Below are 15,522 nucleotides of genomic sequence, written 5' to 3' on the forward strand. Positions count from 1 at the left end.
CACACACACACACACACACACACACACACACACACATACACACACACTCCAACCCCGGTTTCACGGGTCTTTGTTTCTGATCTATTAAATCCCACCCACTTGACATGAACACAGAAGAAGAAAAAAAAAAAACCTCTCACTCAGGCGCCCACACTATTAGCGCCCAGTCGCTGTTGTCTGTCCTGCCCGCTGGACCCGTAAGATGGAGACTGAGAGTTGTTTGCCTTTCTCTTCGCAGACCAGCAGGAGGACGCCGGAAAACTCCCCGGGACTGGAACACGGCGGCTCCGGCTCCTTTCTCCCCTGCGACGAGCTGCAGAAACCCTCGCACCTTCCTCCTCCTCCTCTCCCTCACCGCCTCAGCCTGCGCGGGGATGTGTACGCCGCCGCCATGGGGAGGTTTGGTGATGCTGCGGCGGACTTTACGCACGGCGCTGCCCCGGCGAACCCGCCCGCCTCACCATCCAAACACAGCAAGTTCTTGGACAGTATAAACCAGGATCAGAAGGGGAGCGGCAAGCCGGCGTTTTATGAAAGCAGCTCAGAGGGTAAGTTAGAGATCATTTAAGTTTAAAAAAAAGTTTAAAAAAAGAATAACTAAAGTAAAAGTAGGAGCAACAGCAAGATCTCTACAACTCCTGTTGCCATCATGATGAACTAGGCTTGTTTGTATATGTCTGATATATATATATTATATTATATATTTGTCTTTAGCCTACAACAACTCACAACAAAATTTTAATAGATGATAGTTTATCCTTAAGAGGCAATAAAAAACAAGTATTTTATGCCTAAATTTCTTTAGTGCTGCAGATGATCCTTGCATTGACATATTTTTTCCAATTATGACATTTCAAAAGTAAAATAATGGCCGCCTTGCTCAGAATAAGCGGTTGTAAAAAAAATATTGGATGAATGGAGAAATAAAAACTGACAATAAACGTTAATAAAATCAAAAAAATAAATACATTTTGTGAATAGTTAAATTACACAAATTCAGTGGATCATATTTCAAATCATTATAATTTGTTTCTGTTTTAATAATTACACAAATGTGTTACTTGAGTTTTACTGTCAGTGCAATGGAAAGCATGGTTGTGATAAAAATGTCAACAAGTTTTCTTTCCCTTGACAGGCTTGATGTAAAGTGAGAGAGGTTAAAGGTCAGCCTGGCAGCAAGTTGGGTGTGTCATTAGGCTACTAGTCAGCTATCAGCTTTTTAGTGCAACGTTCAGCGTATTTCAGCCCTTACACTCTCTGTCAATCGCCTTTTTCACATCATATGAAAAGTTTCGTGGTGTAAAACAATAGGAATGGACTTTGAAGTTTGCAAGCAGTCATGGACTCAAAGACTGTCAGGCCTAATTGCCTACAAATGTCCATCTTGGGAAGAAAAGTAACAACTGTATACGTTGAACCGAAGCCTGAAGAAATGATGTGGTCTTTCACTTTATTTATTGGTGTTGATGATTCTGCAAAGCAAAAGAGGATATGAGCGCTGATAAGGTCTTTGTGATATCTGTGTCCAGAATAATATACAACAGCTTGATTCATGTTCCTGCCAAAGACAGCCAATAGATTTTTTTTCGCAGTTAGTTATGATAACGATATCAGCTGTCCTGTTTCAAAGACTTTTATTACTTTTCTCTTTAAAGTTTGAATAAGAGAAGGCATGTATGGTTTCTCCTTCCCCCTTTCTCAGAAAACACTCACACACACACGCAAGCTTGTGCACTGACAATTGTTAAGTGTTAGTTTAATTTACTTTTTAATACTGCTGCAAATGCGCCGGGCTTTGGATTTATGTGCAGAACAGTGTGTGTGTATGTGTGTGTATCTATCCACGCACTACTATTCATTAGTGTGTTTTTGAGTTTGGGTTCACACACCTTCAAAAAGCAGACGCGTCTTCCTGTTTTGTCTACGGTGGGAGGATAGTTTAGTGATGGCGGGACAGACCAACATGTGAAAAAAAAAAAAATGTCAACCATTTTCACACCTTGAGGTTTTATTCTAGTTTGCAATATTGTTTTTCACAATCCATTATTAAAACTGCAATACAGAGTTAACACATTTTAATTAATGGGTGAATTGATCTTTATAAAACTGCTTCACAAGGAATTGCTTGATTTCTATGATGCAAACAAAAAATTTTGAACAAAAGATTTCTGACTATTTTTCACAAATAAAGGGCCAGTATGTAAAGAATAATGCTTCTTTTGTGCTTTTACACTTTGAGGGGTTTTAACGCTTGAATTTCTGTATTGTATTTATTACATTTATAATGTTTTTTACTATATTTACTACATTGCTAAATTTGAATTTATATGTATGATGTTTCCAATAGGATATTAGCTTTTTGTTGGCATAGCTACCAACATATAAAATGTATCCACGGGTACAAACATTTATTATCTTTTTCATATTTTTCAGATTCGAAATATGCCATACATACAAATGCATGTAATTTCTCCATAAAATTAAAATAAAATAAAGTAGCCCTCACTAAAAATCCCTCACCATTTAAACCCCCCCCCCCCCAACAGCACAAAAAGGTTCAACCCTCGCAAAACCCCAGGAAGAGGCTGAGATTGCGTAATTTTGAATTGTGTGCATTTTTATTATTCATCTGTTATAATAACTGTAGCAGATGTATTTAAAACCAGCGATTGTGTTCTACGTCCTTTAATGGAGCAGGATGAAACATGTTTTACAGATTGAAGCGGTGTTTTGCACGAATTGAAAACGTTAATGTAAGAGCAGGAGGCCTGGAAAAGAGGCAGCTGAAATTTCTACTGTGACTATTTTATATTAGAATTAATCCCCTTGCTCACAACATGATGTTCCTGCGTGTACATTTCAAATTTCTCCTCTATTTGCCTTTTCTTGCATTTTACATAGATCTCCAATTACACTGGAGTGGAGGCAGAGCAGATGTGGGTGCTTGACAGGGTAAAAGCTATACTATGGCCCGCGGCCGCAGTTTGCTATCTTGACGGAGAATATTGCAGAATACAGCATGAACTGTGGTGTGAGGTCGGATCTAATGGACGCGAGGAAATTAACGTTGCAATGAAAAGCGCTCTCTGTTGGGCCCCATATTGAATCAGGAGGATAGCAGAGTAGCGTCTGAGCTGCCCCCGGTGAATGAGTGCCTGCAGATAGATGGAGAGTGATTTTGTTTTGGAGCTCAAGGTTAAACTTAATGAACATGGACAACAACATCCAAACATTGCAGGAGGGAACAGCTCTTTCCATGGTCTGTTAACAGGAAGGAAAATAAGACTTTCAGATTTCCCTTTACTGCTGAATGTAAAGGCCAGAATGTATATTATTAATTCAAACAATCAAGCGCTTTATTATATATAGATTTGTCATATATTTCAGTGCGGTATCCTGGTTGTCTTATCCTTAATTTGAATGTTTTGACTTGGACATCGCAAAACGTTTCCCATAGAATAAATTGACATGTCTGTTTGGAATGTGACCCTAAACTTTTCTTTTCTGTATTTCCACATGAAATCAAATCTTGTTTTTTACTTATTGCCTTGTGGGTTTAACTCACTGAGAGTTCACTGCCTAAATATGGTTGTCTGGGCTAATCTAATTAAAACACTGCCTGGCTGAATTAGTGTTGTGTGTGTTGATTTTCTCAGGCGTCTCACAGCTCAGCCTCTTCTGGCAGCTTTTGTTTGGGAATTAAATTGAGAGGCATAAAAAACAAGCAAGAGATTAATGGTTTTCAGTGATACCTCGAGAACAAAATGTTTGATGTGATAAAAAGTTGAATTTGATTTTGTAACAAGGTGTAAAGTTACAGTTTATTGGTCTTGACCACTGTGTGCCAGATTCATATGTAAGTGAAAGTGTTCTGGTTTTAAAAAAGGACATTAAGTAATTTCATTGGCAGTCAAAAGGCGAGTTGTTGATCGTTCAGTTCTTTTGCATCAGTGTCTGATATGCAAAGACATTTGGCTTGAAGCACTGGCTTATTCTGTACAAATGTTGTATATTTCTCTACCTCATGTTCGTGGGTGTATCTTCTGGACGCTCTGATTTGGCTTGAGGTATGAATGTTATCTGTGCCACCCTGTAAAAAGCTGCTGATCTGTTTGTGGTGTGCCTCGGGGTCCCGCCTAGTCTCCCTGGAATCAACAAAGTGTAAAAAAACAAACAAAAACAAAACAAAAAAAAAATATTTTAAATTTCATTTAACCACTAAATTGAGAGCAACATTTTTTTTTCATTAGTGCATAATTTTCAAGAGTGTCCTGGCCAAGATTGGCAGCTATGAGATCCAGACAAACCAAATAAAACGGATTGCATGAAGTGTTTGACAGAGGATCAGATTGCAATGATGTTAGAATTTAAAGCAGAAGTTTACAAATGCAAAATCTTAAGTTGAATCAGCACTCTAAAAATTACAGAGAGTGGTACGTCAAAGACAACCGATCAGTAGTCTGAAACCATCAAACAATAATCTGATGCTGAGGGAAAAAAATGTTACAGTTTGAATATTTGCATATGAATTTCTGTCAGTTTTTAAATATATATATTCATTACATCTCTGTGTGCCCTGCATGCCTCAGTCAGAGAGAAAGGAGCTCCAAAAGCCATGGGCTATCCTGGGATTGGCACAGACTGTTGCGGCAAGCTGAAAGAGTCAGTCGGCGGTTTACAGGGGGACTCCATCGCTGACTCCATCGACTTATCAGGCAAGAACAAGAAGCGACGCAACCGCACCACGTTCAGCACCTTTCAGCTGGAGGAGCTGGAGAAAGTGTTTCAGAAGACACACTACCCTGACGTGTACGCCCGGGAACAGCTGGCACTGAGGACCGAGCTCACTGAGGCTCGGGTTCAGGTGTGTGTTCGGGCAACTAATTCACATTTTACACCTTCTCATTTTTATAACTACAAACAGAAGAGAATCTGTGGCCGGAACAAGACCTGTTGTCATCTGAAGATTTCCTGTTCTACTATATTTTTGTATTTGAAAGGTTTGGTTCCAGAATCGTAGAGCCAAGTGGAGGAAACGGGAACGTTATGGGAAGATCCACGAGGTGCGCAACCACTTTGCTGCTACATATGATATCTCTCTCCTCCCTCGCCATGATACATACCAGGTGGGCCACCACAGATCTCACATGACTTACATGTTGTAATACCGTATTGATCCTGCTGCGAGAACGAGAACTAGTACGAAACTGAACAAGCTCAGTCTGACCTTTGCTGATACTGTGTTCATCGCAGAGCATGAAACATCGTCATGTTGATTTCAATAGAATTCCAGATGTATCTTATCCTAAATCTCTCCAGATGCAGGGAAACCTGTGGCCAGGGGCAGCCTCAGGAGGAGGCGGTGGTTCAGGTGCTGGTTGTGTCCTAGGAGCCGACTCCATCCCCTCATCCTGCATGAGTCCATATCCTCACCCCCACAGCAACCTGCAGGGCTTCATGGGCATGCCCACATCCCCCAGCCACCCACACCACCACCACCACCACCACCACCCGTCCCACCATCCGGGCATCAATGGCCTCTACTCGCTCCACGGCTTCCCCGGAGGCCTCGGGTCCCCTTCCATCGAGGGGCCCGAGACTGAGTACAAGCCAACGGGCCTGGTGGCGCTGCGGATGAAAGCCAAAGAGCCAGGCAGCATCCTCTCCTGGCCTACATGACCACAACAGTGCCAGCTCTCCATTATGCACTGACTGAGCCAAAGCATATTACATTCCTGACCCATGCACAGTCCCAGATGTACACACCCACCTCAGCATATGACTCAAATATTTCCTCTTAACATTTATGTAAGCCAACTTGGAGACGTTTCAGGATTCAGAAGATCTTGGAACACAAATTTCATGAACATTCAGGGCAACTTGAGCCTCCTGCATGAAACCCAACATATTAACAGGAACTTTCTTGTTTCCAGTTTTACTTTAATATCACAATGCTGAGACCAAAGAGGAAAAATTATTTAAGCATGTAAAAAATGTAATTATCATATTAATCTTTGTTTTATGTCTGTTGTGCTTTATAGTGTGACCAGTAATAAAGGCCTCAATCTAAATCATCTGTCTTATTCAATAGGAAAGTAGTTTTGGGAAAAGACGTTACGAAAATGTAACAAAAACAATCTCAGCCGGAATTATTTTAGCCTTGACATGACTCTTTTAGAAAAACGATAACCAAGAGAGCTAACCAAAAGTCTGTGTCACATTTTAACTGGGAATGCGGTTGTGAGGCAAAAATGCTTCGCAGGCTGTGGTTGCCATAAACATAGAGATTTCTGCTGTGCAGGAAGTGAGCTTCTTTGTGTTCGGTAACGTGCACAGAGAGAGCGTACATGTGCAGCCTACTCGGCTTCGCTTCAGGAGGCCTTCAGGTTGCACCTCGTGTATCACGAACAAGTGGCAGGTTCATTAATGAAAAGCTAACTGAGCGACCACACTTGACTATTGATGATAAAGTAGAGAGCCTCCCACAGACGGCTGGCTTCACGGTGAGGCAGGCATTTCTCCTTCACATCTGGCATCAGTGGTAAACCCGACCAACTGAGTAATGAGTTACAGTTTAATAGAAGAAATTGGGGTTACCATGGCCCAGTTATAAATACTTGTCTTTGTGTGTTGTCTTAAAAGAAGAACATGACATAAATATGTTTCTGTGCCATACTTAGTCTCGCATGTATTCTGAATGCTTTCCTAATAATTGTTTTCAGGAAATCTCCTTGTTGTGCTTTACCCCAAACAATTTACTTTATTGTCAAGGAAACACCGAATTGCATGGTACCATCCCATCTGGTGTAAATTACTAAATACCAGCATATTCATGTCAGATGTGCACATTTCAATCTGTGTGAGATTGAGAATGCAACTTGAATTGAGAAAAAAGGAGTTCCACTGGTGGACAAAGCCCTCCCAAGCTCCACTTACTCCCCAGGAGTGTACATGGCTTACGGCGGAATATATTGGCTCTCCTTTCCCTTTTGCTTGCTTCACCATGACAGCCATGCTGGGGCGGATTAGCTGCCATTCCCTTAGTCTGTGTCGGGGTTTTGTGTGAGCCACTAACATGTGGTTCCAATAGAAGAATGCACAAACCCATCAGAAACACTTTCCACACCCACAGCTTCAAATTCCAGCCAGGCCCTGGGAGACGGCAGCCGTTACTGCAGTTACATAGTCCCCCTGATTAAATCCCAGATTAAGTGGAGAAGATAAGAAGACCTGTCAGTAGGGATAAGGGATTGAGGAGATGGCCATCTTTGGGAAAGCTAAAGAAATAGCAGATGGTGGATCAGGGCTCAATTTTAATATTTATTTTTGGATAAGCAGCAGGTTAATCAAATCTATCTGTCCATAAACAAAAGAGGAAACTGCGGCTTCGTGAATTGGATATGTTAACTTTTGAACACTGTCAGGACAGTTGTAATATAGTAACTCACAATGTTGTAATAACTTAAAAATCATCTTACAATAGGGGGTCATCAGTTTTGATTGAAGTTGTCATTTAAATTACAGTGGTGTGGTATTAGCTTTGTTCTGTATTCACTGAGTATATCAGACTACAAAAGGCCTATGTGATTTGTCAGAAATAAATGAAAACTGTTGAGTTAAGGCTGCACAATGCTGGGGGCAGTTCTTAACTAAGCATCGCTCTGTGTGTCAGGGTCACTGGGTGAAGACTATAGCTAGAGTCTGGAAATGCACATACCCACAGCCTCATTAATGGACTAAAAATATGATTTAATGCTCATTAACATCTGTAAGCTGCCTGCTGGCCACCGTTCTGAGCTTTGATCTCAACAAGATTTATCTCAGCCTTGAAGCGCAGCTATTGTGAACCAACAGATCCCTGTATTTGAAGTAGCCGGACAGCATTAACATGTCCCACTACGATAAACAATGTGGAAGCTCAGAGCGACCAACACAGTCAAACAGTGGAGTGAGGCAAGTTCAACACAGTCTGTCATGAGGTATTTGGTTTCTTCCATTTGGCTTTTCATTATCCACACAAAAAAAAACATCCTTCAGCTTTAAATGCCCCACCAAGCTGACGATTTGCATTTTACTGTACGGTGGTACAAAATGTTTTTATCAGGAGGTGCTAAAGGTGGCTGATAGAAACAGCAACTTCAGCTAATTGTTGTTTTATTTTGGCTTCATCAAAGCAATAGCTTGACTTGAAAAAAATAGGAGAAAAATAAATTCAAAGGCCAAATGCTGTATCCGTGGGTTATTACAGTTGTGTTTTTTTATTTTGCTTTCAGTTTGTACATGCAAAAAGGTAACGCCTTTAAAAAGTATTCAAGGACACGAACAAGCACTAAGAGCATGGCTGAAAATCTGTCCATTTAACCTCCATTACTTAACAAGGCTATTAATTAAATATCAACTTAAAAGGCTGATAATTAATAAATTACTGCAATTATGCATGAGTTTGGTTACTGTATGAGGAAACAGATTACAACAGGTTTATTACCAGCTTGCTTTGTCCACCTACCCCAGGCAGAAAGGCCTTGTGGCCATCCAAGGTCATTTTTAAGGATTAGTTAGAGGCTTATGGGCTACTGTACCTATTGAGCTACTGTTCAAATACTGCCACCTTGTGGTATTAGGTCTAATTTGTGTTAATGAGATGACAAAGTTTCTCTGTACCTCCCTACACTGTGCAACATTTTGTTACCTGTCAAATATTAGAATATTTTTTAAGACTCATTTACTAGGCACATTGTCCATAATACTACAACATAACAGTTACACACAGTTACACACACAGCTGATGCATTCACATGCCCTCAGAGAAATTGTAAATCTTGAAATAACTTTCTTTCGTGTAGTACTCCAGTTATTTTGTCCACCGTTTCCATGGTATCAAAATGTGAAAAACCTAAACATTTTTATTTAAATGTCTCAGCGGATGATTGACATACTCTTTAAAGTTTTCCACCCACTTTTCAACCAATCAGCTCGAAGGGGCGGGCCTTCACGCTAATCTTTACAAAATGGCGGCTGTTGTTGTTTTGCCGCAGGGTCAGTGAATAAATCCGCTTTTTATTTCATTAATTTTCTGCACTAATTTGCAGAAACAGCACTAAAAAACCCCAGGCGCCCCGAGGATCGGCTCTGTGTGGACTGAAATGAAAGGTAAAGAGCGGTCTCCGATTAAAAAACGCTCCCGGGCCTTGGACGATATTCGAGACAGGGGAGGATGCCACCCGACCAGCAAGAAAATGGGGGCTCTTTCCGTTTCCAGTGGGAGTAATAATGGGAATAGCTCGACCAAAAGCGACGGCGGCTCGACGAGAAGGAGTCTACTTGGTGAAAAGAGAGAGAGGGATTTCGACAGTCATAGCCGCACTGGAAATAATCACAGCTGTCAGTCTGCAGCCGCTAGCTCCGTGGGTAAAAACCACAACCTGAGCCTGACGCTGGATTTAGCCTCACCGAGGACCACTTCACGGGGGGAGCAGCGGGTTCAGCCGCCCAGCACCGAGAGTGAGTACAAAACCCTCAAAATAAGCGACCTGGGCACCCAGCTGAGCGACGAAGACATAGAGGACGGACTCTTTCATGAATTTAAAAAATTTGGAGATGTGAGCGTTAAGATAAGCCGCAGCAACGACGAGCGGATAGCGTTTGTGAATTTCAGGAAGCCGGAGGACGCCAGAGCCGCTAAGCACGCCAGGGGACGGTTGGTGTTGTACGACCGGCCGCTGAAAATCGAGGCAGTGTACATCAACCGGAGGAGAAGCCGCTCCCCAGTAGAGAGAGACTTGTATGGTGCAGCTCAAAGCCATAGACATTTGCAGAGACCCCTTTCGCCCACGGGGCTTGGATATAGAGACTACCGGCTTCAGCAGCTGGCCTTGGGACGGCTCCCCCCTCCCCCGCCGCCCCCTTTGCCCAGAGAACTGGAGCGGGACAGGGAGTTCGCCCTGTTTGAAGCCAGGGCGCGTCCGGCTTTCATTGCAGAGCGAGCAGCTTTTCGTGAGGAGGATTTTATATCTCCAGAAGATGACCAAAGAGCCAATAGGACGTTATTTTTAGGCAACCTGGACATAACTGTTACAGAGGCGGACCTGAGGAGAGCCTTCGACAGGTTTGGGGTCATTACAGAAGTGGACATTAAAAGACCCACACGGGGACAAACCAGCACATATGGATTTCTGAAATTTGAGAACCTTGACATGGCTCACCGTGCTAAGCTTAGTATGTCTGGCAAAATAGTGGGCCGCAACCCCATAAAGATAGGCTATGGGAAAGCAACTCCTACCACGCGGTTGTGGGTGGGTGGACTTGGACCCTGGGTTCCTCTAGCTGCCCTGGCAAGAGAGTTTGATCGCTTTGGCACTATAAGGACCATTGACTACAGAAAGGGGGATACCTGGGCATACATTCAGTATGAAAGTTTGGATGCTGCACAAGCGGCATGCACACACATGAGGGGCTTCCCACTGGGGGGTCCAGAGAGAAGACTTAGAGTGGACTTTGCTGACACTGAGCATCGCTACCAGCAACAGTTCCTGCAGCCTCTTCCAATTCCACCTTTCGACATGGTGGCTGAGTCATTTGTCCACCGTGCCACACCTGAACCACTGAGGGTCAGGGAACGGACTCCACCGCCGCTTCACTTCAGGGAGAGAGAACTCTTTCCTGGAACTGAGTGGCCCAACCCGGCTATTCGGGAACGGGTACGTGCCTCGCCCTTTGAGCCTTTGGAACACTTGGAACGTGAGCGGCGGGCACGGGAGCCCTGGTCTTTGGAACGAGAGTTGCAGGGACGAGAACCTGTACGCAAGCGGCGCGTAATGGAGGATGGACGTCACATAGACCACTCCCCTGACAGCACTGAGAGGACAGTAAGGCGCAGACGTGCTTCTCCAGATGGTAGTCCTGGAGGTAGCAGCAGAGACGGAGGCCGCTTCAGTGACTCAGAGCGCCCTATTCGGGGCGAGAGACCCTCCCCAGCACGAGAACGTCACAGCAGCCTGGAGAGAAGTGGGGCTGAACGGAGACTCAAAAGCCAGAGTCTCTCTGACAAGGGACCTTCAAGCAGCAGCATTTCAACAATCGGAGAGCGTAAACGTAAAGCTGGTGATGGTGGTAAAGGGCCCGCCAAGAGAGAACGTTCTGAGATCAGTGCCAAGGGAGGCCAGCTGTCCAAGCCGGACAGCACCAGACTCAGTTTGGCCTGGCAGGGTATGCTGTTGCTGAAAAACAGCAACTTTCCAGCCAACATGCACCTGCTGGAGGGCGACCACAATGTAGCCAGTGACCTGCTCATTGACGGCACAACAGGGAGGCAGGTGAGCGAGCTAAAGATCACCCAGCGTCTCCGTCTGGACCAGCCCAAGCTTGACGAGGTATCCCGGCGCATCAAGGTTGCAGGTCCCGACGGCTACGCCATTCTGCTAGCAGTTCCTGGGACCACAGAGGATACATCTTCGTCTGACCCTGCAGCGTCGACTCAGCGGCCACTTCGGAACCTGGTGTCCTACCTCAACCAAAAACAAGCAGCAGGAGTCATCAGCCTGCCTGTGGGAGGGAGCAGAGATAAAGACAACACAGGGGTTCTTCATGCTTTCCCTCCCTGTGATTTCTCCCAGCAGTTCCTGGATTCCTCTGCCAAAGCTCTGGCTAAAAGTGAAGAGGACTATCTGGTCATGATTGTGGTTCGTGGAGCATCTTAAAAAAAATCAGAACACACTAAGTTCAAGTCATGTAAAAAAAAAAAAAAAAATCTGCTGTATGTCAGTAACTATTGCATGCTGTGTGTTCTGCATTATGGGTTACACTAGTATGGTTCTTGAGTGTTTGTTTGTATGTTGCCATGTAATCCACTAAAAGGACAAACAGTGCCCTTCTACAAAACTGAGAGGGTGTGTGGTTTTGAAATGATTTTTTTAAAGGGTGAATTGCTCACGAAGTCATAAACCTGCAGTAATTTAGCCAGGATACTGTAAAACATGAGGAGCATTTGAGGAATAAATTTTAATTTAATTTAAGAAGAGATAAGTCATAAAGAAAACACTCATTTGCAGGTTTAAATCTAATCCATCCAGATATACCAGAAAATAAGGAAAAGAAAATGTAGAAATGCAAGGAGTGGACACAATAATACCTCCGCTACAATAAAACCACAAACCCAGGCCTCGCAAACTATTTTCGTCATTGAATCCACGTCTCCCTGACACAGTGTTAACAAAAGCTGAACAATACCAGCCCAACAAAGGTCATGTTTGTTTATGGGCTGGCATTCTGTATGGCCTTAGATTGTACAAGTGTTGTTGTTGTTGTGTCTACCTCCTACACAGGTACTTAAGATGAGGGGAATCAGAAGACATAATTTTTCAAAGCTTTGAATTACAGTGCAATAATATTTCTACTATAATCACTTTTTGATGGATGGATACAAAGGTGAGCGTGACAGTTTTAAATTTGTGGATTTCAGGAAAGGTGTAGTGAATGATTTGGTACTGCAGTTTCAAAGCTAATCTCTTCGGAGAAAGAACCCTGTTAACATTTTGACGGTCAAAACATGTGGGGCAACTCTTCTCCATTGCACCACGCTCCATTAACTGAAGGTCTGTTGCCTTCATCAGGTAACCACCCTGATGAAGGCAACGTAGCCTGAGCACTGGTGAACGGAGAGTGGTGTGCAGAGGAAGAGTTGTGCTATGTTCACTAATTTTGATGGGCTTGACTCGAAGCTCACACTGGTGTCCCTGTGTGCGTTCTCAGAGTTGGAAAATTTTGAAGGTCACCAGATAAAAAAGTGTCTAGATACAGCTGATACGTTTCAGTTATATACATTGTCATCTGTTAGAAAAATTATATTCAGGTTCATGGTTTGGATTTGAGGGTATTTTTTAATTGTGTTCCTCAGTTTGTGGAACAAACAAACAAATTGCAAGATAGACAATGAACTGTGTCCAGTCCGCTGGTAAAACTAAATTGTCATATCAACTTTGTGGAATGCTGAATACTAACAGATGTGAGAAAAGGAACGGCCCATAACACAATACGCATAGTATAGTAAAGCAAATAATAACATATTTCTCTTATTTTTTACTTCATATTTTATTTTGTGCATCCCTACCTTAGAAATGGTTGTGTAATGTGATCTATGAAAAAAAAAACTACAGTAGTAATGGATAAAAAAGCTTAGAGAAGTTTGTGTTGATATTGACAGTCTGTTTCATTTATTGCTCTGAAACCAGTAGTTCCTCCAAGAATAATAATAATATTCAGTATAATTAAAATGTTGGTACCAAGTAACAAAAACCTGCTATTTGTTCAGCAAGTAGGTCTGTGTAATTTTAAAGTTTTAGCAGTACCTTAACTGTTGATGTTGGAATTTAAATTTTAGAGGTCTAATTTTGAATTTGAATATTTTACTGACGACTGCCAACATGTTCCAAAGGCCTACTCACCGTATTTTCTTTTGCCATTGTATGTTTGTCATGCAAAAGTAATCCACTCTGAGTTATAATTTGCTGACCTTGGTTAAATATGTAATCAGAACATTCATATGTGGGAAAGTTGTTATGTGTGAACATCACACCCACTGCAACGTTGGACTCCTGAGGAGACGAGAGCAGAGCTGAAAACCTCTGCAGAGAAGGCAACCTAGTATTTGTGAGTCCTCACTGATGAGGCAGCTTTTAAGTTGTGTAGCCCATCTGCACCTGTGATGACTTCTGTTTTAAGTGGAAAATTGAGCAATGTACACTTTGATGTCATGGGAAAGGAAAATCCATAGAGCCCATGCGAAGCTGTTCACATACCTGAAAGTGCGTTTGGGCACTTAATGTGACCGATTATCAATAAATTGTTCATTTGAAGGGAAACATGTTTCTTCGATGGAAGTGAATTGAAGAAACAAGCTGCCATACCTTATTGTGTTTCGAAGGAGTTGTCACTTGAAATTTTCTTTCTGCACACGAAAAGGGAGACAATTTGCAATTTGTTTAGCACCAGCGAAGAGAGACCCCTGTTTCGTGTGAGGATCGCTGTTTGCTCACGGGCCTGCTCTGAGCTCCTAAGCTGCCCATCAAAAATTACTCCCTCCCTCATGATCCCCTATTATACCCCTCAACTGCTGCTGTTGGCATGTGAACACCTGATCAGGATCGAGGAGCCAGAGTCCAGTTTGCAGTGTGAAGCAGTGGCAGATGCAGACAGCGGTGCAGTTCGGGAGGCGAGGGCCGGAGCAGACGGCAACATGTGCCAGTATCCTGTTGTTCTACCTGCTCATTATGCTAAAGGTTTCATGCGCATTGTTCCCGCGTCTGAATAGGAGCTGAGGAAATTCCATCACCGGCCGTCACACACTCCACTCGGGAGATTGTGGGTGACACCGCTCTGAAATTTCCATAGCATCTACAGTTCAAGCTGTCTCACTGCAGAGGCCAAGCTGAACCACTGGGCTGATTTGTCGTTATTATATTTTGCCCAGTTATGATTTGATTTGACTTAATGTTTGGCTCAGGGAAGAGGATTGGTCCAGCCTCAGCTAGGAATATTGTTTGCCCCCATCCCATCTTTGTGTTCTCCTCTGATTGAACCCTCTCTGAGGAGACGAGCGAAGAAGCATGTTTGCTGTGCTGAAGCTGTATTCCCTTTGTCATCCGAGGTCTGCTGCAGCATGGAGATGAAACAAGAACAGGCCAGATTGTTCACCCTTTTTGACACCGCTGGAAGGAATTCACACTGCGGACCCCAACCATCCCCCAAGTTCTTCTAGGAGACCTTTTTGTTTTGCCTAAGCCCCTTTAGAAGTTTAAGGCCACGTTACACAGGAAAGAAAGTTTTCAGTTTCCTCCTCCCATCCATTTTAGACATGTTGGTGTGAAAGCAAAAGCTGTGTTCTGTGCTGAGAAGGACCCCTTACTGCACTAGAAAAACACTGCCATCTTGAGGACCATGGAGCTCCTGCCTTCCTCTCACAGTCAGCTACCTGATACATCACACTCATGCACACCAGACACCCAGGACAGAGCTGGTATCACTGTATGACTGCTGTATAGAGCGGCACCATGGTGAGTAGGAGAACGAGTGCTGCTTGCCAGGTCTGTATCGGTGGCTTAGGCAGCAGTGTGGTAAGTACAGTGTCAACACCACATGTTTCACAATAACAAATGCAAAATGGCATACTCTGGTTTCACTCCAAAGTAATTACTGAGGTCATTTCCACTGATGGCAATTGGCATAAATCCCAGACCCTAGTGTGAGATAATAGGAGCATTGACTGCCCACAATGATATATTGCATATGGTGTTATTTTGATCACCACCAACAAAAAATATGATGGATGTACTCCAACACTTTTACTCCTTCATTCGACACGTAATACTCACGTAGAAGCTTCAGCTAAAATGAAACATTTGTTCACATACGTTGCAAGATTGCTGTTATGTCAAATGTTGAAGTGCCTAGAGAGAAAAGACTAAATTTGGTGAGTTTTTGCAGCACGACTACTGCAGCTGTTGAACCCCCCCGCCCCCTCCCCCCCCC

At 43.2% G+C, this 15,522-nt stretch overlaps 2 protein-coding genes across 2 annotated transcripts; both read left to right on the forward strand.

The window, feature by feature from the left end:
* The first annotated feature begins 151 nt into the window (after window positions 1–151).
* Window positions 152–6,116, forward strand: alx3 (ALX homeobox 3). Its single transcript, XM_023427676.2, has 4 exons — window positions 152–548; window positions 4,590–4,864; window positions 5,001–5,126; window positions 5,320–6,116. The coding sequence occupies exons 1-4, from the start codon at window positions 203–205 to the stop codon at window positions 5,677–5,679; spliced, it is 1,107 nt and encodes a 368-aa protein (XP_023283444.1). The 5' UTR covers window positions 152–202; the 3' UTR covers window positions 5,680–6,116.
* A 2,882-nt stretch (window positions 6,117–8,998) lies between these two features.
* On the forward strand, window positions 8,999–13,856 carry rbm15 (RNA binding motif protein 15). The gene has a single exon (XM_023427544.1). The coding sequence runs from the start codon at window positions 9,144–9,146 to the stop codon at window positions 11,694–11,696; it is 2,553 nt and encodes an 850-aa protein (XP_023283312.1). The 5' UTR covers window positions 8,999–9,143; the 3' UTR covers window positions 11,697–13,856.
* Window positions 13,857–15,522: the final 1,666 nt, after the last annotated feature.

This window comes from Seriola lalandi, unplaced genomic scaffold (assembly GCF_002814215.2).
Source record: "Seriola lalandi dorsalis isolate HSWRI2012SDOR001 ecotype SW California unplaced genomic scaffold, Sedor1 jcf7180002054861, whole genome shotgun sequence".
Lineage (NCBI taxonomy): Eukaryota > Metazoa > Chordata > Actinopteri > Carangiformes > Carangidae > Seriola > Seriola lalandi.